This window comes from Danio rerio, chromosome 5 (assembly GCF_049306965.1).
Source record: "Danio rerio strain Tuebingen ecotype United States chromosome 5, GRCz12tu, whole genome shotgun sequence".
Lineage (NCBI taxonomy): Eukaryota > Metazoa > Chordata > Actinopteri > Cypriniformes > Danionidae > Danio > Danio rerio.
This window is the reverse complement of record NC_133180.1, coordinates 71,784,034-71,805,311: the sequence shown is the minus strand read 5'-3', so window position 1 is coordinate 71,805,311 and position 21,278 is coordinate 71,784,034. Positions and strand designations below refer to the sequence as shown.

At 36.5% G+C, this 21,278-nt stretch overlaps 3 protein-coding genes across 10 annotated transcripts in view; 2 read left to right on the top strand and 1 right to left on the bottom strand.

Annotated features, from left to right (window-relative positions):
• Positions 1 to 5,932, top strand: part of ttc16 (tetratricopeptide repeat domain 16) — an 85,904-nt gene extending 79,972 nt beyond the window's left edge. For all 6 annotated transcript variants that reach the window (XM_073951614.1, XM_073951618.1, XM_073951616.1 and 3 more), the window contains 2 exons: positions 2,066 to 2,210; positions 4,614 to 5,932. In XM_073951614.1, coding sequence (XP_073807715.1) covers positions 2,066 to 2,210; positions 4,614 to 4,735 — 267 coding nt within the window. In that variant the 3' untranslated portion in view covers positions 4,736 to 5,932. The remainder of the gene's footprint in view (positions 1 to 2,065; positions 2,211 to 4,613) is intronic.
• A 3,472-nt stretch (positions 5,933 to 9,404) lies between these two features.
• Positions 9,405 to 20,631, bottom strand: fam163b (family with sequence similarity 163 member B). Of its 2 annotated transcripts, XR_012406486.1 has the most exons (4): positions 20,375 to 20,577; positions 17,083 to 17,198; positions 14,037 to 14,603; positions 13,570 to 13,871 (listed from the first exon to the last, which is right to left on the bottom strand). XR_012406486.1 is itself a non-coding variant. In XM_001334967.7 (3 exons), the coding sequence occupies exons 2-3, from the start codon at positions 17,173 to 17,175 to the stop codon at positions 14,145 to 14,147; spliced, it is 552 nt and encodes a 183-aa protein (XP_001335003.2). In that variant the 5' UTR covers positions 17,176 to 17,198; positions 20,375 to 20,631; the 3' UTR covers positions 9,405 to 14,144. The 2 variants fall into 2 exon arrangements, 1 of the variants encoding a protein (XP_001335003.2); XM_001334967.7 differs by having other exon boundaries at positions 9,405 to 14,603; positions 20,375 to 20,631.
• The window catches only part of notch1b (notch receptor 1b), a 190,383-nt gene continuing 189,469 nt past the window's right edge, over positions 20,365 to 21,278 (top strand). For both annotated transcript variants that reach the window (XM_073951084.1, XM_073951085.1), the window contains exon 1: positions 20,365 to 20,682. The gene's annotated coding sequence lies outside the window, so the exon portion shown is untranslated. The remainder of the gene's footprint in view (positions 20,683 to 21,278) is intronic.

The following is a 21,278-nucleotide window of genomic DNA, read 5'->3' as shown; positions in this document are numbered from 1 at the left end:
TAAACATTCTTTGACAGGGTTTTAAATATGTAAATGAGACATAACTTGATTAAGTTGGTGATTTTCTTGTACAAAATCAGAACATTTTTAGATGCAAAGTTCAAAATGATAATGCAAAATAAAAATAAAAATTTTATATGCAAATTTTTAAACTATGTATGGACAAAAGCCTGTGTAAAAACGCTTTTAGATAATTAGAAGCGAGTTAAACTGTAAAGTTTTGTGTATGTAAAGCTGCTAAAATGGAGATTTATAAATAAATACTTTTGTTTGTTAAGCGCAAATATTCGTTTCAAAACTATTTCTAAATTCAGTTCTAATTTCCAGCAAACGAATAAATGAATAATAATAATAATAACAAATGTGCTCAAAAACCTGAGTTATATCCTAAAACACATGCTGTGCCCCATATGGTCTAAAACCTGACAGGTGGGCAAATCTAAGCTTGTTTTTAATAAAACAAATATAAATATGGATATAATAAATAATACTGCTAATAATAATAACATTATACAAAAGCAAATTGTTTATGAATAAACTGAAAAAGCCTCCCGAGATGAAGAAGACATAAAAGCAGTGATTTTTCATATTTATGTAGGCTAGAAAATAATATGTTTTGTAATATTTTAATCCTTTATATTTATATTCTATTTATATTCTTATTATATCCTATATACATCCTTAATATTTAAATTTTTTCATATGTAAAGATATTTGCCTATTGCTCTCTTGTGTGTATTAAGCAGTGTGTAAGCGAGGCGCAACTCTGCGCTGGAGTTTAGAACGGGTTAGTTTTGGTCTAATGAAAAATCTATTATAGTTTCTCAAAATAGCAACGTGCCAGCAGTCCACCTCAGAACGCCTTCCTTTTTAGACCAGAACTCCTATGGGCGCACAAATGAGCGCTAATGCATTTGCTTTTTAAAACAGCGTAGCGCAACGCCTCAAAACCACTCTTGCGCCAAGCTGAAACTACCAAAAGACTGCGCCATGCCTTGCGCCTCACTGCGCCGGGTGTATGATAGGGCCCTATGTGTGAAACATTTGTTTTTTTTAAATAAAAAGTCCTAAAATGTAAACTTATATAAAACATCCCATAATGTAAATAAGTTGTCATTAAATAAGAATATGTCAATAACTCAATTTTGACAAAAATGTCAGATGGAACTTTATAACTAATGTGACGATTTGTCATTTTGAGTAAACAGCCTTTGAAAATATGAATTGTAATTGAAACCTACAAAGACAAATTGATAAAATGTGAAAAATGAAGCACTTAAAAGTGTATTTTGGATGTTTTCTTTTCATTAGACTGACTAAAAAGTTGTTTATGCAAAGAAAAAAACTCAAAATTTATAAGTGGGTGAAAATAACAACATTTTTGCCTTTCCTTAAAGGGATAGTTCAACCAGAAATGACTATTTTTGATATTGCAACCAGTGGGTATTTTTAGTTACATTTAACATGGTTTTTAAAGAATGTTGGAAACCCGTAACCATTGACATCCATAGTAGAAAAAACAAATACTATGGAAGTCAATAGTTACCGGTTTCCAACATTCTTCAAACTATCTTCTTTTGCCACAGTCATATCACCCTGCAGCCCAAGACACTGAAGCTAAGCAGGGCTGATTTTTGTCAGTACCTGGATGGGAGACCACATAGGAAAACTAGGTTGCTGCTGGAAGTGGTGTAAGTGAGGCCAGCAGGGGGCGCTCAACCTGCGGTCTGTGTGCCCTAGTAGAAAGTGAAGGGGACACCAAATGTTTAGTGGACGCCGTCTTTCGGTAGAGATGTTTAACCAAGTTCCTCACTCTCTGTGGTCATTAAAAATCCCATGGCACTTCTCATAAAGGTTAATGGTGTAACCCAGGAGTCTAGGCCAAATCCCTCCATTGACCTGTGGCTGCCGTCGCATCATCCAAGTGGATGCTTCACACTAGTGGTGGTGTGGAGAGACCCCCCTCATGATTGTGAAGTGCTTTGCGTGTATAACATAACACAATAAATGTGCCAATAACTGTTTACATATTTTTCTTCTTTGCTTGAAATCAACTGTTTTTCAGTGCACCAAGACGTGTGGTGTGGGTGTGCGGATGAGGGATGTGAAGTGTTATCAGGGACGAGAGCTTGTTCGTGGATGCGACCCTTTGACTAAACCTGTTAACAAGCAGACCTGTGCGCTGCAGCCCTGCCCCACCGAACCTCCAGGTTGCTTTACTTCTCTATGCTCTCTATGCAGGAACAGTTTAGTATGGAATCAGTTTAGTCTCAAAAGAAATTCATGCAAAAGACACGATGTACACATGCGTAGCCAAATTCACGTGCATAAAATCAAATTCACGTGCGTAAAATATTTATTTATAATCACAAAATATTTTCACGTGCTCAAAATAAAAATACATTTTCATAAAATACGTTTCACAAATGCAAATTTCTTTTGAGACTAAACTGATTCCATAGTTTAGCAACAATTCAACACATAAGAAGATATTTTGAAAAATGTTGGTGAGAAAAAAATTATTAATTTAAGATATTGAAACACAGTTGTGTGGCAAAAGTCTGTGAATATAACCAGTGGTACTAATTGTAAAAAATGTATTGATTAATAATTAACAATTGATAACAAAAACTATCCGTAGAAACACTTTGGCTACTCAGTAGGAACTGTATTTGAATTTAAACGTGCTACTCGGCCGTCAGAAAAGTATGTTCTATACAGTATGAATGTGAAAAGTATTAATGAAATTCGGACGTACTACATTCGCCATTTTGTCATGGTCACGTGACCTACCTGCGTCAGTTGCATCGCTGCACTTCCATTCATGAATTCTCTCACGGGGCATCATCGGATAGCGCAGCGTGCGTGGGATGCGCACTCCAGAATCTCGCCGGAAGTAGTAATACATCCGAATACTTCTCACTTACTGATTTTCGAATTCTATGAATTCAGACATACTACTCTGCTCGCATACTGATTTTAGCGTACTATATAGTATGGAAGTATGCGGTTTCGGACGCAGCCTTTGACATTCTCCTTTTGTACTGTCATCAGAGGGGGAAAGCCCCACCCATTAGTGACCATCTCCCTCATAAGCATAGGACATCAGTGTTGCTTTTGAATCTGCCAGTAAGATTCTGACGGCATGATAACCTTGGATATAAATATCACAGTTTCACGGTTTTGTAATTACTGCTGTGAAATATATTCTTTTTAAATGTCATAAAACAAAACCTTTTTCCCTTTTGTACACAATATATTTTAATTTGGGAAACATTTATGATATTTTGGAACAGTAAACAAGTCAGGCTAAATAATTCAATGTTTCATAAACACAGATTTTTGTTCACAATTTAAAAGGACATCTTTGGATATATTTTCTGTTGGAGATATTGCTGCCCTAAAAAAATGTGAATAAAAAATCTTACTCATACCTTAGGAATGGTATACAGAACATTTTGACGGTTTTAAAACCTTGAATTTCCAAACTGCTGTATACCTTGAAAACGGTTATCGCCCCATGCCTTGCTGACACATAGGCAGGGGCAGACTGGCCATCTGGCAATTCTGGCAAATGCCAGAAGGGCCGGACCAATTTTAAATGTGGGCTGGTCATTTTTTATTTTTATTTATTTTTTAATATGTATTGTTTTTAAGTGCAGACAGCTTTTATCTCTTGCTAGATGCTATTATGATGATGATAATAAAATAATAATAATAATAATAATAATAATAATAATAATAATAATAATAATAATAATAAATGTTAAGCATTTAGCCCAATCGGCAATTGCCGCCTGGTTTCAAGATGGGCCGACTCAATCCGAGGTTACCTGGACATAATCAAAATCTAGCAAGAAAGTCGTATTATTTCACCATCTGTACACCATAATAATAGTGAATGTGCGTGTCCGTGGGTGGGGCTGTGTCGGTGTGGTAATTTGTGTCGGTGTGGTCATTTGTGTGGCTACAGTGCCAGGGCTGAATTCTTGTCCCAGTCCGCCCCTGCACATAGGCATTGTAGCTCCACCCTCTTTTAAAAAGAGTACAGTCTCATTTGAATTTAAAGCAAGTCACCAAAATGGCGCAATTAGGATCAAAGGCAAAGTTTCAAAAAGGTTTAGAGCATTATTTGTGGGGTATTTTGAGCTGAAACATCTCTGATGTACCTAGAGGTTGTATGTGATGTATTTTACATCTCGAAAAAAGTGGCATAATTAGTCCCCTTAAATGATCAAACACCTATTTTTAAATGCACCTTCTGACTGGAACAGTGCATATTATAATGGCCAGATATATGCTACATAGACCATTTTGAGGGATGTAAACAAAACAATGGTCCTAACTCCTTTCCTGTTTTACATTTTTAATTTCTATCGCTTCCGAGAATGCAAAAAGAGACACATTTTGATAAATAACGTTATGTTAGCTGTTTTAACATCAAGTAATGATTGAATTGCCTCTTGTTACAGTTATGAAATAGTTTGATAATAAGCAGGAAATGTTCATTGGTCAGTGACATCACCACATTGAAACAATTGCTATATACTGTATGATGTCCAAAGAAATCCCGAAAGCTAACATGAAGTGTAACTGCATTATTGCATCTCCAGATGAAAACTGCCAGGATCGTCCCACCACCAACTGCTCTCTGGCTCTCAAGGTGAACCTCTGCTCTCACTGGTACTACAGCAAGGCCTGTTGCCATTCCTGCCGAAACCTTCGATCTTCCTAACTCTTCTCTCCAAATATCATCATCATCATGAGGATGAGGATCGCAGTGAGGGAATTCTGAATCAGTATTTGTTTCTATTTAAACTTTCTCATTACTAAAACGATGCCTACTTCACGACAATGTCCCGCCTTTGTGGGATACAGTAAGGAAATATTAAATTATTTGATTATTGCTCAGAGGATTATATTGCATGTCATAAAAGTATTTATTATTACAAGTCAGGTTTTATGGGACTTTTATTATCTGGCAGTGGCAGAGGTGGATATACTGAATGTACAGTTAAAGTCAGAATTGTTAGCCCTCCTGTATATTTTTCCCCTGATTTCCGTTTAACGGATATAAACGTTTTTTCAGCGCATTTCTAAACATAATAATTTTAATAACTCATTTCTAACAACGGATTTCTTTTATGTTTGCCATGATGACAGCACATATTTGACTACTAGATGTTTTAAGACACTAGTATTTAGCTAAAGTGACATTTAAAGGTTAATTAGGAAAGCTAGGGTAATTACGCAAATCATTGTATAACTATGGATTGTTCTGTACACAATTAAAAACAAATATTGCTTAAGGGGGCTAATAATATTGACTGTAAAATGTCTTTTAAAATAATTAAAAAGTGCTTTTATTCTATCCGAAATAAAATAAATCAGACTTTCTCCAAAAGAAAAAATATTATAGGAAATACTGCGAAAAATTCCTTGCTCTGTTCAACACAATTTAGGAAATATTTAAAAAAGAAGTAAAGATTCACAGGAGGGCTAATCGTTTTGACTTCTGCTGTATACTGAATGTTACCTCTGGCTGAAGATTTTAGTACTGTACATCCAAACACAGGCTGAGCCTCGGGCCACTGCTGCTTCTCACGCTCTCTCCTCTGCTCTTTCATTCATTTTAAGGCGAGACACTGCTGGCGAAAACACCGTTTTTTTAATGCACCTGTCAAACTTGAGTTTTTTGGCTTTTCTTAATGTGACTTTCACATTTAAAGTACACTTGGGGCCATTCACACAGAACATATTTTTCCATTTCATTGCAATTTTCCATTGTTTTTCCATGTAAACAAGTGCTTGAAGGACATGCATGAATGTTCAAGTATGAGTGAAATCAAAATTTGCAATGTTTATTTTGCTTGCTCACATTGTTATTCTTCTGGTGATCAATAAATTCGTGAATGTTAATCCAGTTAAAAAAGATGTTTGTTTTAGTAATCTTCAATCAAATTCTGACCATTTGCTTCCGTGTTTGGAATGGCGGTCTTTCTCTGTTGATGTCAGTCTGACAGATTCAGCAACAATATTTTTAACCACGCCCCTCTTACCATTAGTTTGCTAAGAGAATGATCCACAAAATGATCCTTCTTAATATTTCATTTCAGTTAGAAGTACATCAGCACACTGAAATAAAAGACTCAATGACTTGTGGTTCTTTTGTAGCATGTTGCACATGAGCGCCATGTTTTTACACTCTTTAAAATTGCTGTATGTTTTTGACTCTTCTAAAGCATAAAAATACCTTTATGTTTACAGATGTTTAAGAAGTGATCATACTTGTTTATCTGAAAAACAGTGTTGAAGTCAGATATTCTGCTTTGAACATGTGTTTTCCGTGTCGGAACGCTATCTTGTTTATGGAGTTTTTAACCTGTCCAATGCCAGCTTACCCAATTATAATTCAGCACCCTGGGTTGCCTTGCTGGAAAACCCAACACAATCTCACGACAATTCGTAACTTTTTTATTTAGTTGCTAATTCGTACGAATTCGTACATTTTAGTACAATTTGCTCATCCCCCAATGACGGTTGGGTTTAGGGGTGGGGTTAGGTGCCACGCCTCCTTTTTAAAATCGTACAATTTCGTACGACTGAACTCGTACGAAATTCATACGAATTAGCCACTAAACTGGCAAAACGTAAAATACTTACGTTTTCTCGTGAGATCAAGCTGGAAAATCATATATTTCATTCATTCAGTCAGGAAGATTCTCAAAGCTTGTGTTCGTGACCGAAATGTGACCTCTGGTGGACAGTAGCAAACTCCGAAATAAGACACAGATAGAGTTCCACATGAGGTTATTAATTAGAAAATAAATATTATGAAAGTAAGCATTAAGGCCCGAGCACACCAAAATGTTTTTTGCTCGCTTTTTCCGTCGACGTTTAACGCCTCGTAACTAAATAAAGGGCGTTAAATGTGAAATGTGTCAATGCAAGTGCACATTGAAGAAGATGCCCAGAGGCAATATTAAATATTATTGATATTGAGCACCCTACACTTTTCTCCATTAAAATGCATGTGAATGCACCAGACCTTCAACGCAAGCTTGTGCGACAAGTTTCACAGTCTGTTGCATTGCAAATATCAAGCTTGGTGAACTATTGCGATATCGCTTCGCTTGCCTGCCTGAGAACAATTGAGGATCAAAACATGACCTCTCTGGACAGAAATTTAAAATATGGGCTAATCTCTCACTTTTTTTAAATATCTAATTATCGAGGTGTACCTGAGGTGATCTGTTTATTCTGTTGTTCACCTGTGAGAAATAGAAGCCTTTTATAATATATCAAATCAAGCTGCTGGTTAGAGCAAAAAACTCCTTTTAATATGGAAAATATTCCTTCTATTGGATGCCGTTGCTTTTATTTAGAACACGACTTAAATCAGCCGTTAAGCTTGATAGTCAGGCACACTTCTGTTAGTGTCGCCAATCTGGCAACCTGCGCTTGCGTTTGTTTTGATCCAGGAATGCAATACCTATTCAAATACTGGGTGTCAAACTCACATGTTGCTCCTTTAATGTCAGTTTCAAAGCAGTAGACCAATCAGAAGAACTCTGAGGGAGGGCAAGCGATACAAGCTTCTGTTTACAATAGCATTATGTTGATTTCAATTACAATTCGTAATTTTAAAGGCTGTTTTTCTTTTTTGATGAGTGTTTTCTTCTGCACTGAGCCATAAATCCCCACTTCAGAAACACTTCTAAACATCAAACTTCAGATCAAATCCTCTCTGTAAAAACATTTAATTCTTGTCATTCTGTGTCATAAATACTGTAATAAAGGTCAGTTAAAAAAAATAATAAAAAATAAAAACGTATTGGGATAGGACAATATCTGACTAAGATACAATTTTGAATTACTTCCAAATCTGAAATGTGAGCATTCAATATATAATGAATAAAGCTGTTAGCAATGCATATTACTAATCAAAAATCATGATTTGATATATTTACCATAGTAAATTTACAAAATGTTTTCATGGAAAAACATGATTTTTTTACACAATTTTTGGCATAAAAAAAAATCAATAATTTTGACTCAGTGTATTGTTGGCTATTCTTACAAATATACCCACCTGTGCAACATATGTTTTGTGGTCCATATATAAAAATAAATAAATACATACATAAATAAATGAATTGATTAATTAAACAAGACTTCATTTAGTTCTTAGATTTTTGGCCTAAATGTGTGAGTAGATGAATGCATATTTCATTCAATAATGATTTCATTTCATTTAATAATTTCATACTTAAACGTAACATTTTTGCAATTTTTAAAGTAACCAATCAACTACAGGATTATAGTTATGATGATTTTTTTTTATTATTCTATTCACCATCAGTGTCTTGTCTTAACTCTTGCTAGACATGGGCTTATGTTAATTTATTGGTTACAGCAGTAGTTTTTTTGGCTTCTCTCATTCTATATCTATCCAATTTATTCATTTGTGTATCATTTTTTTATTTGAATCGACAATGAATCAGATTTTTTTCTTTGTCGTTGAGCGAGTCCTGACACTTGAACATGCTATGGTTGAAAATGTATCTGATTCATATACACAATAAACCTATTGTACTACCTTACCTCAAGTACAAAAAGCAATCAGATGTAAGTCGTTTGATATTCTTGATGTATAAAAAAACGTTGGCGTACCTCAAAATATTATGAACAATAAATAGCATACTCCAAATGAATTTCGTGTTTTTATTTTTCTACTTTTTTGGTTGCTCTAGGATTGGCCTGCTCAGGCACCAGATATGAACATTATTGAGCATGTTTGGGGTAAGATGAAGCAGGAGGCATTGAAGATGAATCCAAAGAATCTTGATGAACTCCGTGAGTCTTGCAGGAACACTTTCTTTGCCATTTCAGATGACTTTATTAATAAGTGATTTGAGTCATTGCAGAGATGTATGGATGCAGTCCTCATAGGAGTCATACACAATATTCATTCTTTTTCCACTGCACCACAACTTTATATTCTATACTGTACATTGTTTCTGTTAACTGACAAGACTTTACTAATTTAATAATTAAAAATAAAGGCATAATCATATATTTTTTTGGTAAAATAATAGTAATCTAGAGGCCTTTGCCTTTCATGCCACTTCTGATACCAAATGATCAACTAGAAGTCAAGTTATTATTTGTTGTTTCTAAAACTTGGATAGGCGACAAGACGTGATGTCCATATAGTGTTTACATTATATTTTAACTATATTTAAATCATTTAAGTAAAGACTTTACCCAATGTGAGACCTGTTTCTAAACATTCAGAAATTTTAAAAACATTATACATCATGACTTAATCGATTTAAGCTGCAGAAAGCCTGTTAGCTTTAGCATTGAGATTAGCACGCTATTAGCACAGACACACTTCGTCTCTAGTTTAATGCTTTTAATGGATCAACGTATGGATAGACCTTTTTTTCTGCACATGAACTGACGCCACCTGCTGGTCAGCAAACAGTGCAGTGAAATATTTTCATTCATAACACAAGAGCTCAAAATATGCTCATTAAACCCCCACACGGTACATAATAATATCAACAAGTATTGCGTTTATAACAGACAGATACTCTGGTGAGTTTGGGACAAATTGAGTGGCTGTACACACAAGGATGAGAACACAGAGGATTATAAAAACCTGCCAGTTCAATTCATCATACAGACAGACACAAATTCACAATCCCACGTGTAAAAACCACTTGAGTCGGTGATATCATTTGACTTCCTAAACATACTGTACATCCACGGCATTTATATTCAAATCTAAACCAAAATAATGAATATTGTAGTAATCTATTCTTCGCTACAGCAGTAAATACATGTGAAAACAGATGTGAAATATTCAAATATTGAGTTCTCATGCCATTTAAAAAGCCCTATTAGTTTATTTAAAGTATGAATTTCTTAAATAAAAGTATTGAAAAATCAGACTCTGTTTAATATCCTCATATGAAATAATTTCCCGTATTGACTTTTCACACACGCATGTTTCCCAGAGATGGGTTGTGGCTGGAAGGGCATCTGCAGCATAAAAACGTGCTGGATAAGTTGGCGGTTTATTCCGATGTGACAACCCCGAATTACTAAAAGGACTTAGCCGAAAACAAAATGAATGAATGTATGAAGTTTTCACACGTTTACAAAATATTTTTTTTTATTTTGAGTCACACATTGCATTTTAGGATTAAAGAACAATCATAAAGCGACAGTTACATCCAATAATTTAAATACAGATAGTTCATTTTTGGGTTTACTATGCCTTTAATGTTCGATCATTCATTTTTCTTTGGTATAGTCTCTTTATTCATTAAGGGTCACCACAGCAGAATGAACCGCCAATTTATACAGCATATATTTTACACAATGGATGCCCTTCTAGCTGCAACCCAGTACTTGCAAACACCCATACAAACTCATTCACACACATACACTACGGCCAATTTAGTTTATTCAATTCACCTATAGCGCGTGTCTTTGGACTGTGGGGGAAACCGGAGCACCCGGAGGAAACCCACTCCAACATGGGGAAACTGGTCCTGTCGGGACTTCTTGCTGAGAGGCGACAGTACTAAGCATTGAGCCACTGTGTCAAGGGTGCTTTCACACTTGGTTCAACTGTCTGGAACCCAAGTTCGATTGTCCCCCCTTGCCAACTTTTCGGCTGGCTTGTGTACACACCATATTTTTTTCCTTCTGAACCCCGGTATGCTAGCATCATCAAGCTGCTGTTGCTGTTGTGAAAGCCAAGGCACCAAAATAGAACCAAACGTTATTTGGTGCATTCAAATGAGAAGTGAACCGAACCAGAGTACGCGCGAACCAACAATATAGTTCACACTAGCTAAACGTATCGTACTTTACATCAAACAAACCTGGGTGTGGGCCAAAAGTGCTATTGTGAAAGCATCCCTAAAAGTGTGTGGAAAGTGTGAGTGGTGCCTCTTTCTCTCTATTTATGGGCACTTGCCGATAAATTCAAGTTCACAATAGATGCGATATGTGATCAACCCATACAGCTTATGCCTAGTTCAGACTGCGTGATTTTAGCCCCGATTTTGGCTTGCTGACAGGTTTTGAGAAATCGCCGACAAATGCCTGAAATCACAGGCAAATCGCTGCTCGTGCACGTGAGTGAAAATCATACAGTATGAACTTTCAAAGACGCGATCTGAGAGAATCGCCGATGAGTCGCCGATGCCTGTGAGATATTTGGCGTGCTAAATATCTGGAGCTGTCGGCGATTCAAATCATGCCGTGTGAATTGAGTTTTGACTGAAAATAACATCAGCGATCGCCTACAGACAATGAGAGAGCAGCTTTCACTTGTGTGTGCGTGTGTGTATACCTGCTGCAGGCCAGCGGGAGGCTGGGGGAGAAGTTAAAAGCGCTCTTTTTCGGTTTATTTGGACCCACGAAATGGAGGAAAAACTAGTGGAGGTTTGACAGGACTCAGGAACAACCGTGTCTGTTTGACGTTTCATACAGAAAGAAATTAGTTTATTATCAACGTTGGGGAGAAATGGCTAATTCCCTTTAAACCCAGGTGAGTAAACATGTACATGTTCTACCCCATTAAAGGCTTCTTTCCCATTATGTAGTTAATAACAAAAGATATACGACATGTTTTTGGCTGTGAGACGTAGTTTGGACGAAGTTGTCGGCGATTCTTCCAATAGTAAAGTCATGCAATGTGAAAGTCCCTGTCGCCGATCCATCTTGCAGTGTAAACAAAGCAGCGACTAAACGCTAGCCCGGATAGTCATGCAGTGTGAAAACATCTGTGACACGACTACTTTGAAAATCATGCAGTCTGAACTCGACATTAAATTGGTGACCCCATACTGAGCCATGGCGCTCAACGGAAATGAGGCCTAAAGGTCCACTATAGGTCATTAGGATAAAGTTTTGTACCCAAAATGAGGTATAACAAACAATAACTAAAGGTACAGAATGGCACCCTTCAGTGATTTCTGTTTGTACCTTAAAAGGTAAAGTTTTGTACCTTATTTTTCTGAGCGTGTAGTACATAGTAGTAGCAGTAAGGGATAAGAGGCTGTGTTATTGCGGGCCCTTGATAATGTCTCTGGGGCTCCTCTAAATGTATAGGCCCTTAGAATCATCCTAACCCTAGCGGCGTCCCTGCTCCTGGCCAGTTAAAATTTAGAGTAAACCACAGCTTCACAGGGGTTATTGCTTTCATAAAACTGTTATATCACAAACTAAAACAAAGTCAGTTTCTTTGGCTTAGATAGATCAGGCGTGTCCAAGCTCGGTCCTGGAGGGCCGGTGTCCAGCTGAGTTCAGCTCCAACTTGCTTCAACACACCTGCCGGAGGTTTCTCGTATATTTAATAAGAGCTTGATTTGTTGGATCAGGTGTGTTTGATTAGGGTTGGAGCTAAACTCTCCAGGACACCGGCCCTCCAGGACTGAGTGTTGACACCTCTGAGTTAAATGTGTTGGATGTAACTGTGCTAATAAATCAGTAAGTCATAAGAGGTTGTGGTTTACGTTTAAATTAAAGTGGCTAAGGGCTGTTGTTTATACCCTCTTGTTCATAATAAATTTCCGGTAAATCCTGAGATTTATTCATAATTGATTCATTCTTTTTCTTTTCGGCTTACTCCCTTTATTACTCAGGGGTCGCCACACTGGAATGAACAGCCAACTTAAGCTGCGGTTACACCGGGCTTTTCCTCCCATAGACTTCCATTTATAAGCACGCGAATGCGTCAGACCGGAAACGTGGGGTCATGCGTCAAGTTTCGCAGGTTGCTGCGGTGCAAAGTTAAAGCTTGGCATCACCTGACTGTGTGAGGCCAATCGAGGATCAAAACATGACATCTCTGGACAGAAATTTAAAACATGGAGCAATCGCTCGCTTTTTAAAATGTCTAACAAGCTTGTTTAATCCCGCCCCTTTTCGCAGCGCCATACGACAGAACTTCGCACACACAAACTCTAGTGTGACCGCAGCCAAAGAGCTTAGAATGACCAAGAGGTGACACTCAATAGAACGTTCCCTTGCAACAGCAGCGCCCAGCAACAACCCTGGATTCCGCCATTTTGGAGTGAAAGTAATCGGCCGTCCATTGGATCTCATTACTTTTGCGATGGCAAGCAGCTGCTTTGTTTTTCATTTATTTATTTAAAAAGCGTATTAAAGCTGAGATACAACCTGAAAGACAACAATACAACACTTACTATCACAATCATTAGCACTTTTAATAGTTTATTTTACAGACTTATAATACGCTGTTGTTCTATTGGAGTTTTCATTCCAAAATGGCCGCCGCACCCTCTAGTGGCTGTTTTCCAAATTACACTAGAGTGTCGCCTTTTGGTCATTCTAAGCTCTTTGCCGCAGCTTTATCCAGCAAATATTTTACGCAGCGGATGCCCTTCAAGCTGCAACCCATCACTCGGAAACACCCATAGACTCTCATTCACACACATACACACAATTTAGCCTACCCAATTCACCTACAGCGGATGTCTTTGGACTTGTGGGAGAAACCAGAGCACCCGAACTCCACACAGAAATGTCAACTGACCCAGCCGAGGCTCGAACCGGCAACCTTCTTGTTGTGAGGCAATGGTGCTACCCACTGCACCACCGCGCCGCCCATCATAGGATTTATTGCTTTTATAAAATAACTATATCACAATCTAAAACAAAGCAAATCAAACCATTTCTTTGGCTCAGTGCTGCTAATCAGATAGTTGCCAAGGAACTGGTTTACATAGGTGCTTGTAGAGTGTTTAAAACAGCTTTGAACATGAATCAACCAATAAGAATCAAAGACCAAAATGGGTGTTCAAACAATACAGGGGTGTTCAACCCTGTTCCTGGAGATCTACCTTCCTTCAGAGTTCAGCTTCAACCTTGAGCAAACACGCCGTTCTTCAATTACTCGAATTAATCTTCAATTACTCAGAATTCAGATCCTACTTCGTTGGTTTAGTTGTGTTTGTTCAGGGTAGATCTCCAGGAACAGGGTTGAGCACCCCTGGTGTAGTACATGAATATCTGCCTGACAGGTCAAGCGAGTGGATGTGCTGGATGTAATAAAACAAAGCAGCATAACGAATGTGAAGCACACAACCCTGAAGCGGCTACACATCTGTGCTGACGCTGTGAGGGGTCAACACCTCCTGCATGGTGAGTGAGCGGAGCAGGTTGAGTTTGTGGAGGCTCGGCGTGTCCATGGGCAGCTCCAGCTCCTCCTGCTGCAGAGTCCTGTAGCTGATCCGGCCTCCTCCGTTTCGCAGACTCTCCTGCGGGCTCATGTAAAGCGGCAGGTACCCCGAGCAGGACGGACAGAACGTGTAGGAGCGGGGCGTCTTGTAGGGCGTTCTGGGGTTGTATGGAGGAAAGCTGAGCGGTCCGTTGGCCTCAAAGGGCTCTGCAGTCATGAGCAGCTGACTGGAAGAGGCGTATTCGGGAAAGTGTTGGAGACTCAGTGGACTCTCTGGTAGACTCAGGTGGCGCAGCGGAGTTGGAGATGACTTGGCAATGTTGGCCTCCTCCTCATCCTCCTCCTCCTCCAACTCTTCTCTTCTACAGCAGTAGTACTAATATGCAGAGTGACAACAGGGCACAATTGTTATGGAAGATGAGAATGGGGAGTTTGGACATTTTTTTTATTATTAAGTAGGTGGTAAATCTTATGTGACTCGAGGTCTGCTGCATAAGGCCAATGGGCTATATGCTCAGCTAGTGTTTTTCAGCCGAGGATAAACTTCCGGTGAAAGGTTAATGTGACTATTTTTAATTTCACACGGTTCCTTTTACAGCATCGATGTTGTAGTGTAATCAAAATACCAACCCAGGCTCAATCTGAAAATGTACATTTCTGGAGAGCGCCACTAGAGGCCGATGTGTATGGTTTTTGAAATCTCAAATTTCTCTTGCAAATGCTACTCGTGCTGCTGTTCTCTGCTGTCGACTGACTGATTGATTGACCGATCGACTGACCCACCCTCCTCCCTCCCTAAACCCAACCAATAGTATTTTTAAAAGTCCCGACTGACCCACCCACGCACTTCCCTAAACCCAACTGACAGTTTTTAAAAGCAATCCAGAAAAAGAAAAGCCCTCGCCTGATTTTACCACATTCTCACCCTGTTATTTACTTATTTATTTTATTTTTTGACTTCTGTTTTTTTTAAGGTGCAAACATTTAGTCTTTAAAGCACTATGAATGAGTGAAAACTAAGGATGCAACGATTATAGATTTTGATTGTGCGATTATAGTCTGAGGAAAAATCACGGTTATCACGATTATTATGCATTCATTAATTTCAAAACTCTGCTAGTTTTGAAAAATCACATAAAGACTCCCAATAATTTTACACTGAAAATAAATGTCAGTAACTAAAATGTAAATAAATAAATTTAAAATAAATAAAAAATAATTAATTTTAAATAAATAAAATAAAAATAATTATCATAAATAAATAAAATTGTAATAAATGAATACAAATTTTAATAATTTAAAATAAATAAATTAAATGTAAATAAATAAAAATAAATGAAAAAAAAATGTATTTCATAAAATAAATGATTTTACAATAAATTAATAAATGTAAAATATTTTTTAAATTAAAATAAATCAATAAAATTAAAAATCAATAAATAAATGAATAAATAAATAGTATTTGTCTAATATAAATGTAAGTTACATAATAGCTAAGTATTTCCCTTTTACAGTGAAGAAATGTATTCAAGGGCTGCTGAACCTTTTGATCAACTTTATAACAAAATTGTTTGGTATTTTTAATTTTGTATTTTTTATTTTGCATTTTTTCTCAGTGCAGGGCGCTTGCGGCATTCTTTTTTAACTATTAGGTGCATCTGGAATGCACGAGTTTGGCGCTCCATCTATGCAAGCCGCACACCTCCATTGGAAATAACCACCTTGCGCATGCAAAAGATGCGATATGTGACAGGCCCTTAGTTAATAGCCTCAGCCATAGTTAATCTAGTGTGCATGGTGTACAGTACAAGCTCGGAACTTCAAACAAGCACTCAGTTGGCATCACTTTAAGTTGCAGCAGTTTGGTTCCATGCAGAAACACGGTGTTGAGAATACTTCACGATTAATTAACCGTGACAAATTAAATCGCGGTTAATAGTGAAAACAGTTAATCGTTGCATCCCTAGTAAAAACCTCAGCAGATATTCTGACTCTGATTGGCTGTAGTTATTTTCCTCTCTCATCTCGACTGTCACCAGTGTTTATTTTCAGCTGTGGTTTCACCTTCGGGCTGCTCCAGCCAATAGCAGAACAGCAACTACTTGAGAGGTGGGGCTAAAGATAGTAAGGTAGCATCTTATTGGTCAAATTTAGATAAACATTGCATTAAATACTGTAAGTGTCATTTATCACACATCTCTGCGACACGTACATTGCATATACTATCATAGTGATAATGATAATTCAGCGATATATTGTGCAGCCCTATTCCATTCCCTGTGTGTAATTTTTGCTCCAAATTAGAGTTTTTTTAAAATCATTTTTGAGTCGAAACCTTTGCTAATATATTGTTTGAGCTGTTTGTGATCCTACATTATTCAAATAAATTTCATTCATAGAAAGATATGTTCTTTAAGTTGCCTTTTCAAGTTTGCACTGTATCAGCAGTGTTTATTTTATTTATGTGTCTAAATATATTATATTTCTGATGATATCTCTTAATCTTCCACATGGAATAGAATTGTGCTGACTCTCTCACAAGAACTGACTGAAACTGACTCTGTCATGTGTTGTGTGATTGGCTGTTTGCTGCAGTCATGTGTCATGTGATTGGCTGCATGTGTAATACTTTCATGCGCACTCAGTTAATCACTAATCCTGGGTTAAACCCAAAGTTAACAGAGAACATTTATATCAAGCACTGTAAAACAACCTGATCTTAACTGGTTTACATTTCTTTGGATTTGTAAACCCGAAACATACTCTGCAACCTAGAGTTTTGATCAAATAGTTTCATGCAACCGGGCTAAAGTGTTTTCAGCAGCTCTACTAATGATCAAGCAGTAGAGGTTTACCTGCAGCCTACAGTAACATAGAACTGTGACGATGGTCAGCAAGATGACTGCTGCTAAAATTCCACCTGTGATGACCACTGTGCCGGCTGTCATTCGAAATCCTCTCCATCAACAAACTGGGCATGAAGGAAAACAGAGATACAAAAAAAAAATGATGACAAAAACAAAAACAAAACTGGCTGGTATACAGTATAAACAGTGCCTAGATAAGCTACTGACAGGGTTTTTATAGCATATTAAAGCTATAACTGAAATAAATAAACAAACATCAATTTATTTAATATTTCTAAATATAATTAATACACTTCAAATTCCTAAAATCCAGCAATGTTATTAATAAAATTAATGTAATTCAAACTTTTATAATTCAGCTATGATACATTACGTTTATTAATGTTTATTTATTATCTGTTTATTCATTCATTCATTCATTTTCTAGTCGGCTTAGTCCCTTTATTAATCCGGGGTCGCCATAGCGGAATGAACCGCCAACTTATCCAGCAAGTTTTTACACAGCGGATGCCCTTCAGCCGCAACCCATCTCTGGGAAACATCCACACAAACATTCACACACACACTCATACACTATCGACAATTTAGCCTACCCAATTCACCTGTACCGCATGTCTTTGGACTGTGGGGGAAACCGGAGTACCCGGAGGAAACCCACGCGAAGGCAGGGAGAACATGCAAACTCCACACAGAAACGCCAACTGAGGCGAGGTTCGAACCAGCGGCCTTCTTGCTGTGAGGCGACAGCACTACCTACTGCGCCACTGCCTCGCCTTATCTGTTTATTAATTAATTTAATTAATGCAATTCAAATTGGAAGCAAATAAATGCATTATTATTATTTATCTATTAACATAATTAATGCAGTCCAGATAAGTTCAGCAAGGATGTTTTACATTTATTAAAATGTTAACATTACTAATATGATGAATGTAATTAAACAAAAAATTAAGTAAAAATGCATTAAACATGATTAAATGTATATATTAATATGATAAATGCTTTATTGAGTTATTGTAATTCAGCAATGATGTTTTAAATGTATTAATATTTATTTAACATTAATTCATTCATTTACATTGCTCATATTTAAAAAACATTTATCAAAATATTAAAAAAACATTTATCATATATATTTACACAATTGATACATAAAATGTATATATTAATATAATGAATGCAATTCAATTAATATAATTCAGCGATTATGCTTTACATTTATAATTATGTATTTAACATTTATTTATTCATAGAATTAATGCAGTTCACATTTAAATATTTCATCAAGGACACATATTTAACATGCTTTAATGTAATTAAAACACATTAAAATGGTGTAACTTAGTAAGGATGCATACATTTTATGAATATCATTATGCAAATTAGTATAATGCATTAATTACAAACATTACTGTTTATTTGCAAATAAATATATGAAAATTAACGTCATTTTTAATTTTGAGATCAATTACTCATTTTCAGAACTTTAATTTTAGGTGGACTAGCCCTTTAACATTTGTTTTTCTAGCTTTTTCCATTTCATCAAATAAAGTTTGACTTCCTCAAAAACATAATACATTAGACAGTATCTTTAAAAAAAGCATTTGTTCATTTTCTTTTCAGCTTAGTCCCTTGATTAATCTGAGGTCACCACAGCGGAATGAACCGCCAACTTATCCAGCATATGTTTTACGCAACGGATGCCCTTTCAGCTGCATCCCATCTCTGGGAAACACCCATACTTTCATTCACACTCATACACTACAGACAATTAAGCCTACCCAATTCACCTGTACCGCATGTCTTTGGACAGTGGGGGAAACCGGAGCACTCGGAGGAAACCCACGCGAACACGGGGAGAACATGCAAACTCCACACAGAAATGAAAACTGACCCAGCTGAGGCTCGAACCAGCGACCTTCTTGCTGTGAGGCGACAGCACTACCTACTGCGCCACTGTGTCATTTAAAAAATATATATTTATTTAATAAATATTGTCTCATATCTACACACATATCGTATTTAAAAAGAAATAATCTCACAATGACCAAATATCATGGCATACATTGGGTTTAGTACACCTTATGATGACAAATATATTAACTGGTAACTAACTACATGTACATCTGATGTCTATTTACACACATTTGATAATAAATTTGGCAATTATAGAACAATATCCAAATACATGCCACAGCGGTGGAATAATAAACTGAATAATAATGCATTAAATGGATCTCCAAAAATAGCACATTTGCACAACAGACTGTCTAAAGTATTGGTAATAGATTAACACATACATGCTCAGGTTATTTGCTTATAATTAGACCACAAATCAGTCAAATCAGTGTTGTTTACTGTCAAATATTCATGTCTCCGTGAAATGCTAATGAAGATGCTAATGAAGATGACTAGACGCAAGTGAATCAGAATGAGCCCCTCAATCAGACTTTTAGATTTTGTGATGACAGTATTTGAGCTCAAACCTCCGGCCAAAGACTCATTCAAACCCAATAAATAGTCAAGATTTACAAATCACTGGCTTTATTAAAATCTAAATCTTAGGTGCTTTTTTTTACCATACTTTTTACCAACTTTTAACCATATACACAAAAAGAGATCTCCAGAGTCTAACAATAATATCACCTTAATATCATTAACTTAAATAGATAAAATCAATGGGTTTATATTTAACCAGATACATGTTTAAGTGTATTAAAACTACCAAATTTATCTAAATCAATAGGCTAGCTTTGCTCAATTCATTTAGGCTACCGTTTTTAAAGTGTTTTAATGTCAACTAAATACTTTTTGGTAAATGAATACCCACATTAAAGAAATACTACAGTAATTAAAGTAAATAGATAATCTATTTTGTTTTTCAAACATAGTAAAGTACTTAAATGAACAGCTTGTGGTCATTTAGTTACTTTGGTAATATAAACAATTGTACGTTTCCTACAATAGGCTATAATACTCCACTGTAGTGCAGTATTAGTTCATTTAGACAGTTGTAATACGTACAAACTGTAGCATTCATTTAAAATAGCTGTAAATATTATCTTATATACAGTAGCATATCACTTTACCGTACACAAATACTATCGTTTTTACTATAAATTACTATAGTATTTTTATCTGGGTAATCTCTAAAGGAGTTTTATAGTTTTCTGTGCATCAACAGCACTTAACTGATAGCATAATGAGAATAATAATGCTATTATTACCGTTTTTATCAGGTTTAACCAGCATGAACTAGAAGGAGGTTTTGAATACTCACATTACGGTATGTACAGAGCATATGACACTTGTCCAACGCATCCGGCGATTTTCCCCACAGACTCACTTTTACGAGGTCAAATCTCCAGACGAAATGAAGGTCTTATAATGACAGACAAATAAACCCATCGGTGAAGAAAAAGGGGAAGAGAAGAGTTGAAGTTGAGGAGCACTGAGAGCTGTGAGGAGAAGAACAAGAGGAAGAGTTTCCGCTGGAGTCACGCACATCCTACATCTCAGAGACCAACCGCTCCCACTGATCATCACACGACCATTCACTCCACTCATACCAAACCCTTATAAACACTGGTAGGTATTTTATATGGTAAAATGGAGCTTTCAGGGGTAACAGTGAACCTTTTAAAAACTTTTTAGCTGAAGTTTCTGAGCTAGCATTCTTTTTACAGTGCTTTTCAGAGATACCCTGTCATTCATTTGTAGTTTTGTCTAATGATTTTAAAATGGCAGCGCTTTTCAGACTCCCGAAAATAAGCAAGGTTATTCTGCAGACATAAACAAACACACGAAAAAAAAACATGGTGGTTATTGTAATGCTAGTTAAACCACAAGCTAACTGTGGATTAGCAACACTAACCGTTTAACCAGGGTGCAAATTAAGTTATACATTGACGGGTTTGAGGGTTATTTACTTAACTGTTATTTATTTTTATTCAAGAATAGACATATGTACAAGCACAACCAGGAGATCAATATAAGAGAGATACAAAAGAGGGAAAATACAAGCTACGTTAGCTGCAAAAAGAAAAAAGACTAACGAAACAAAGAAAGGGATGAGTAAATCACAAATGTAGAAAAATGTTTGATAGTAAATTAAGAGCAATACAGGCAGTGGTGTAAAGTAACTAATTACAAATACTCAAACTACTGTAATTGAGTAGTTTTTC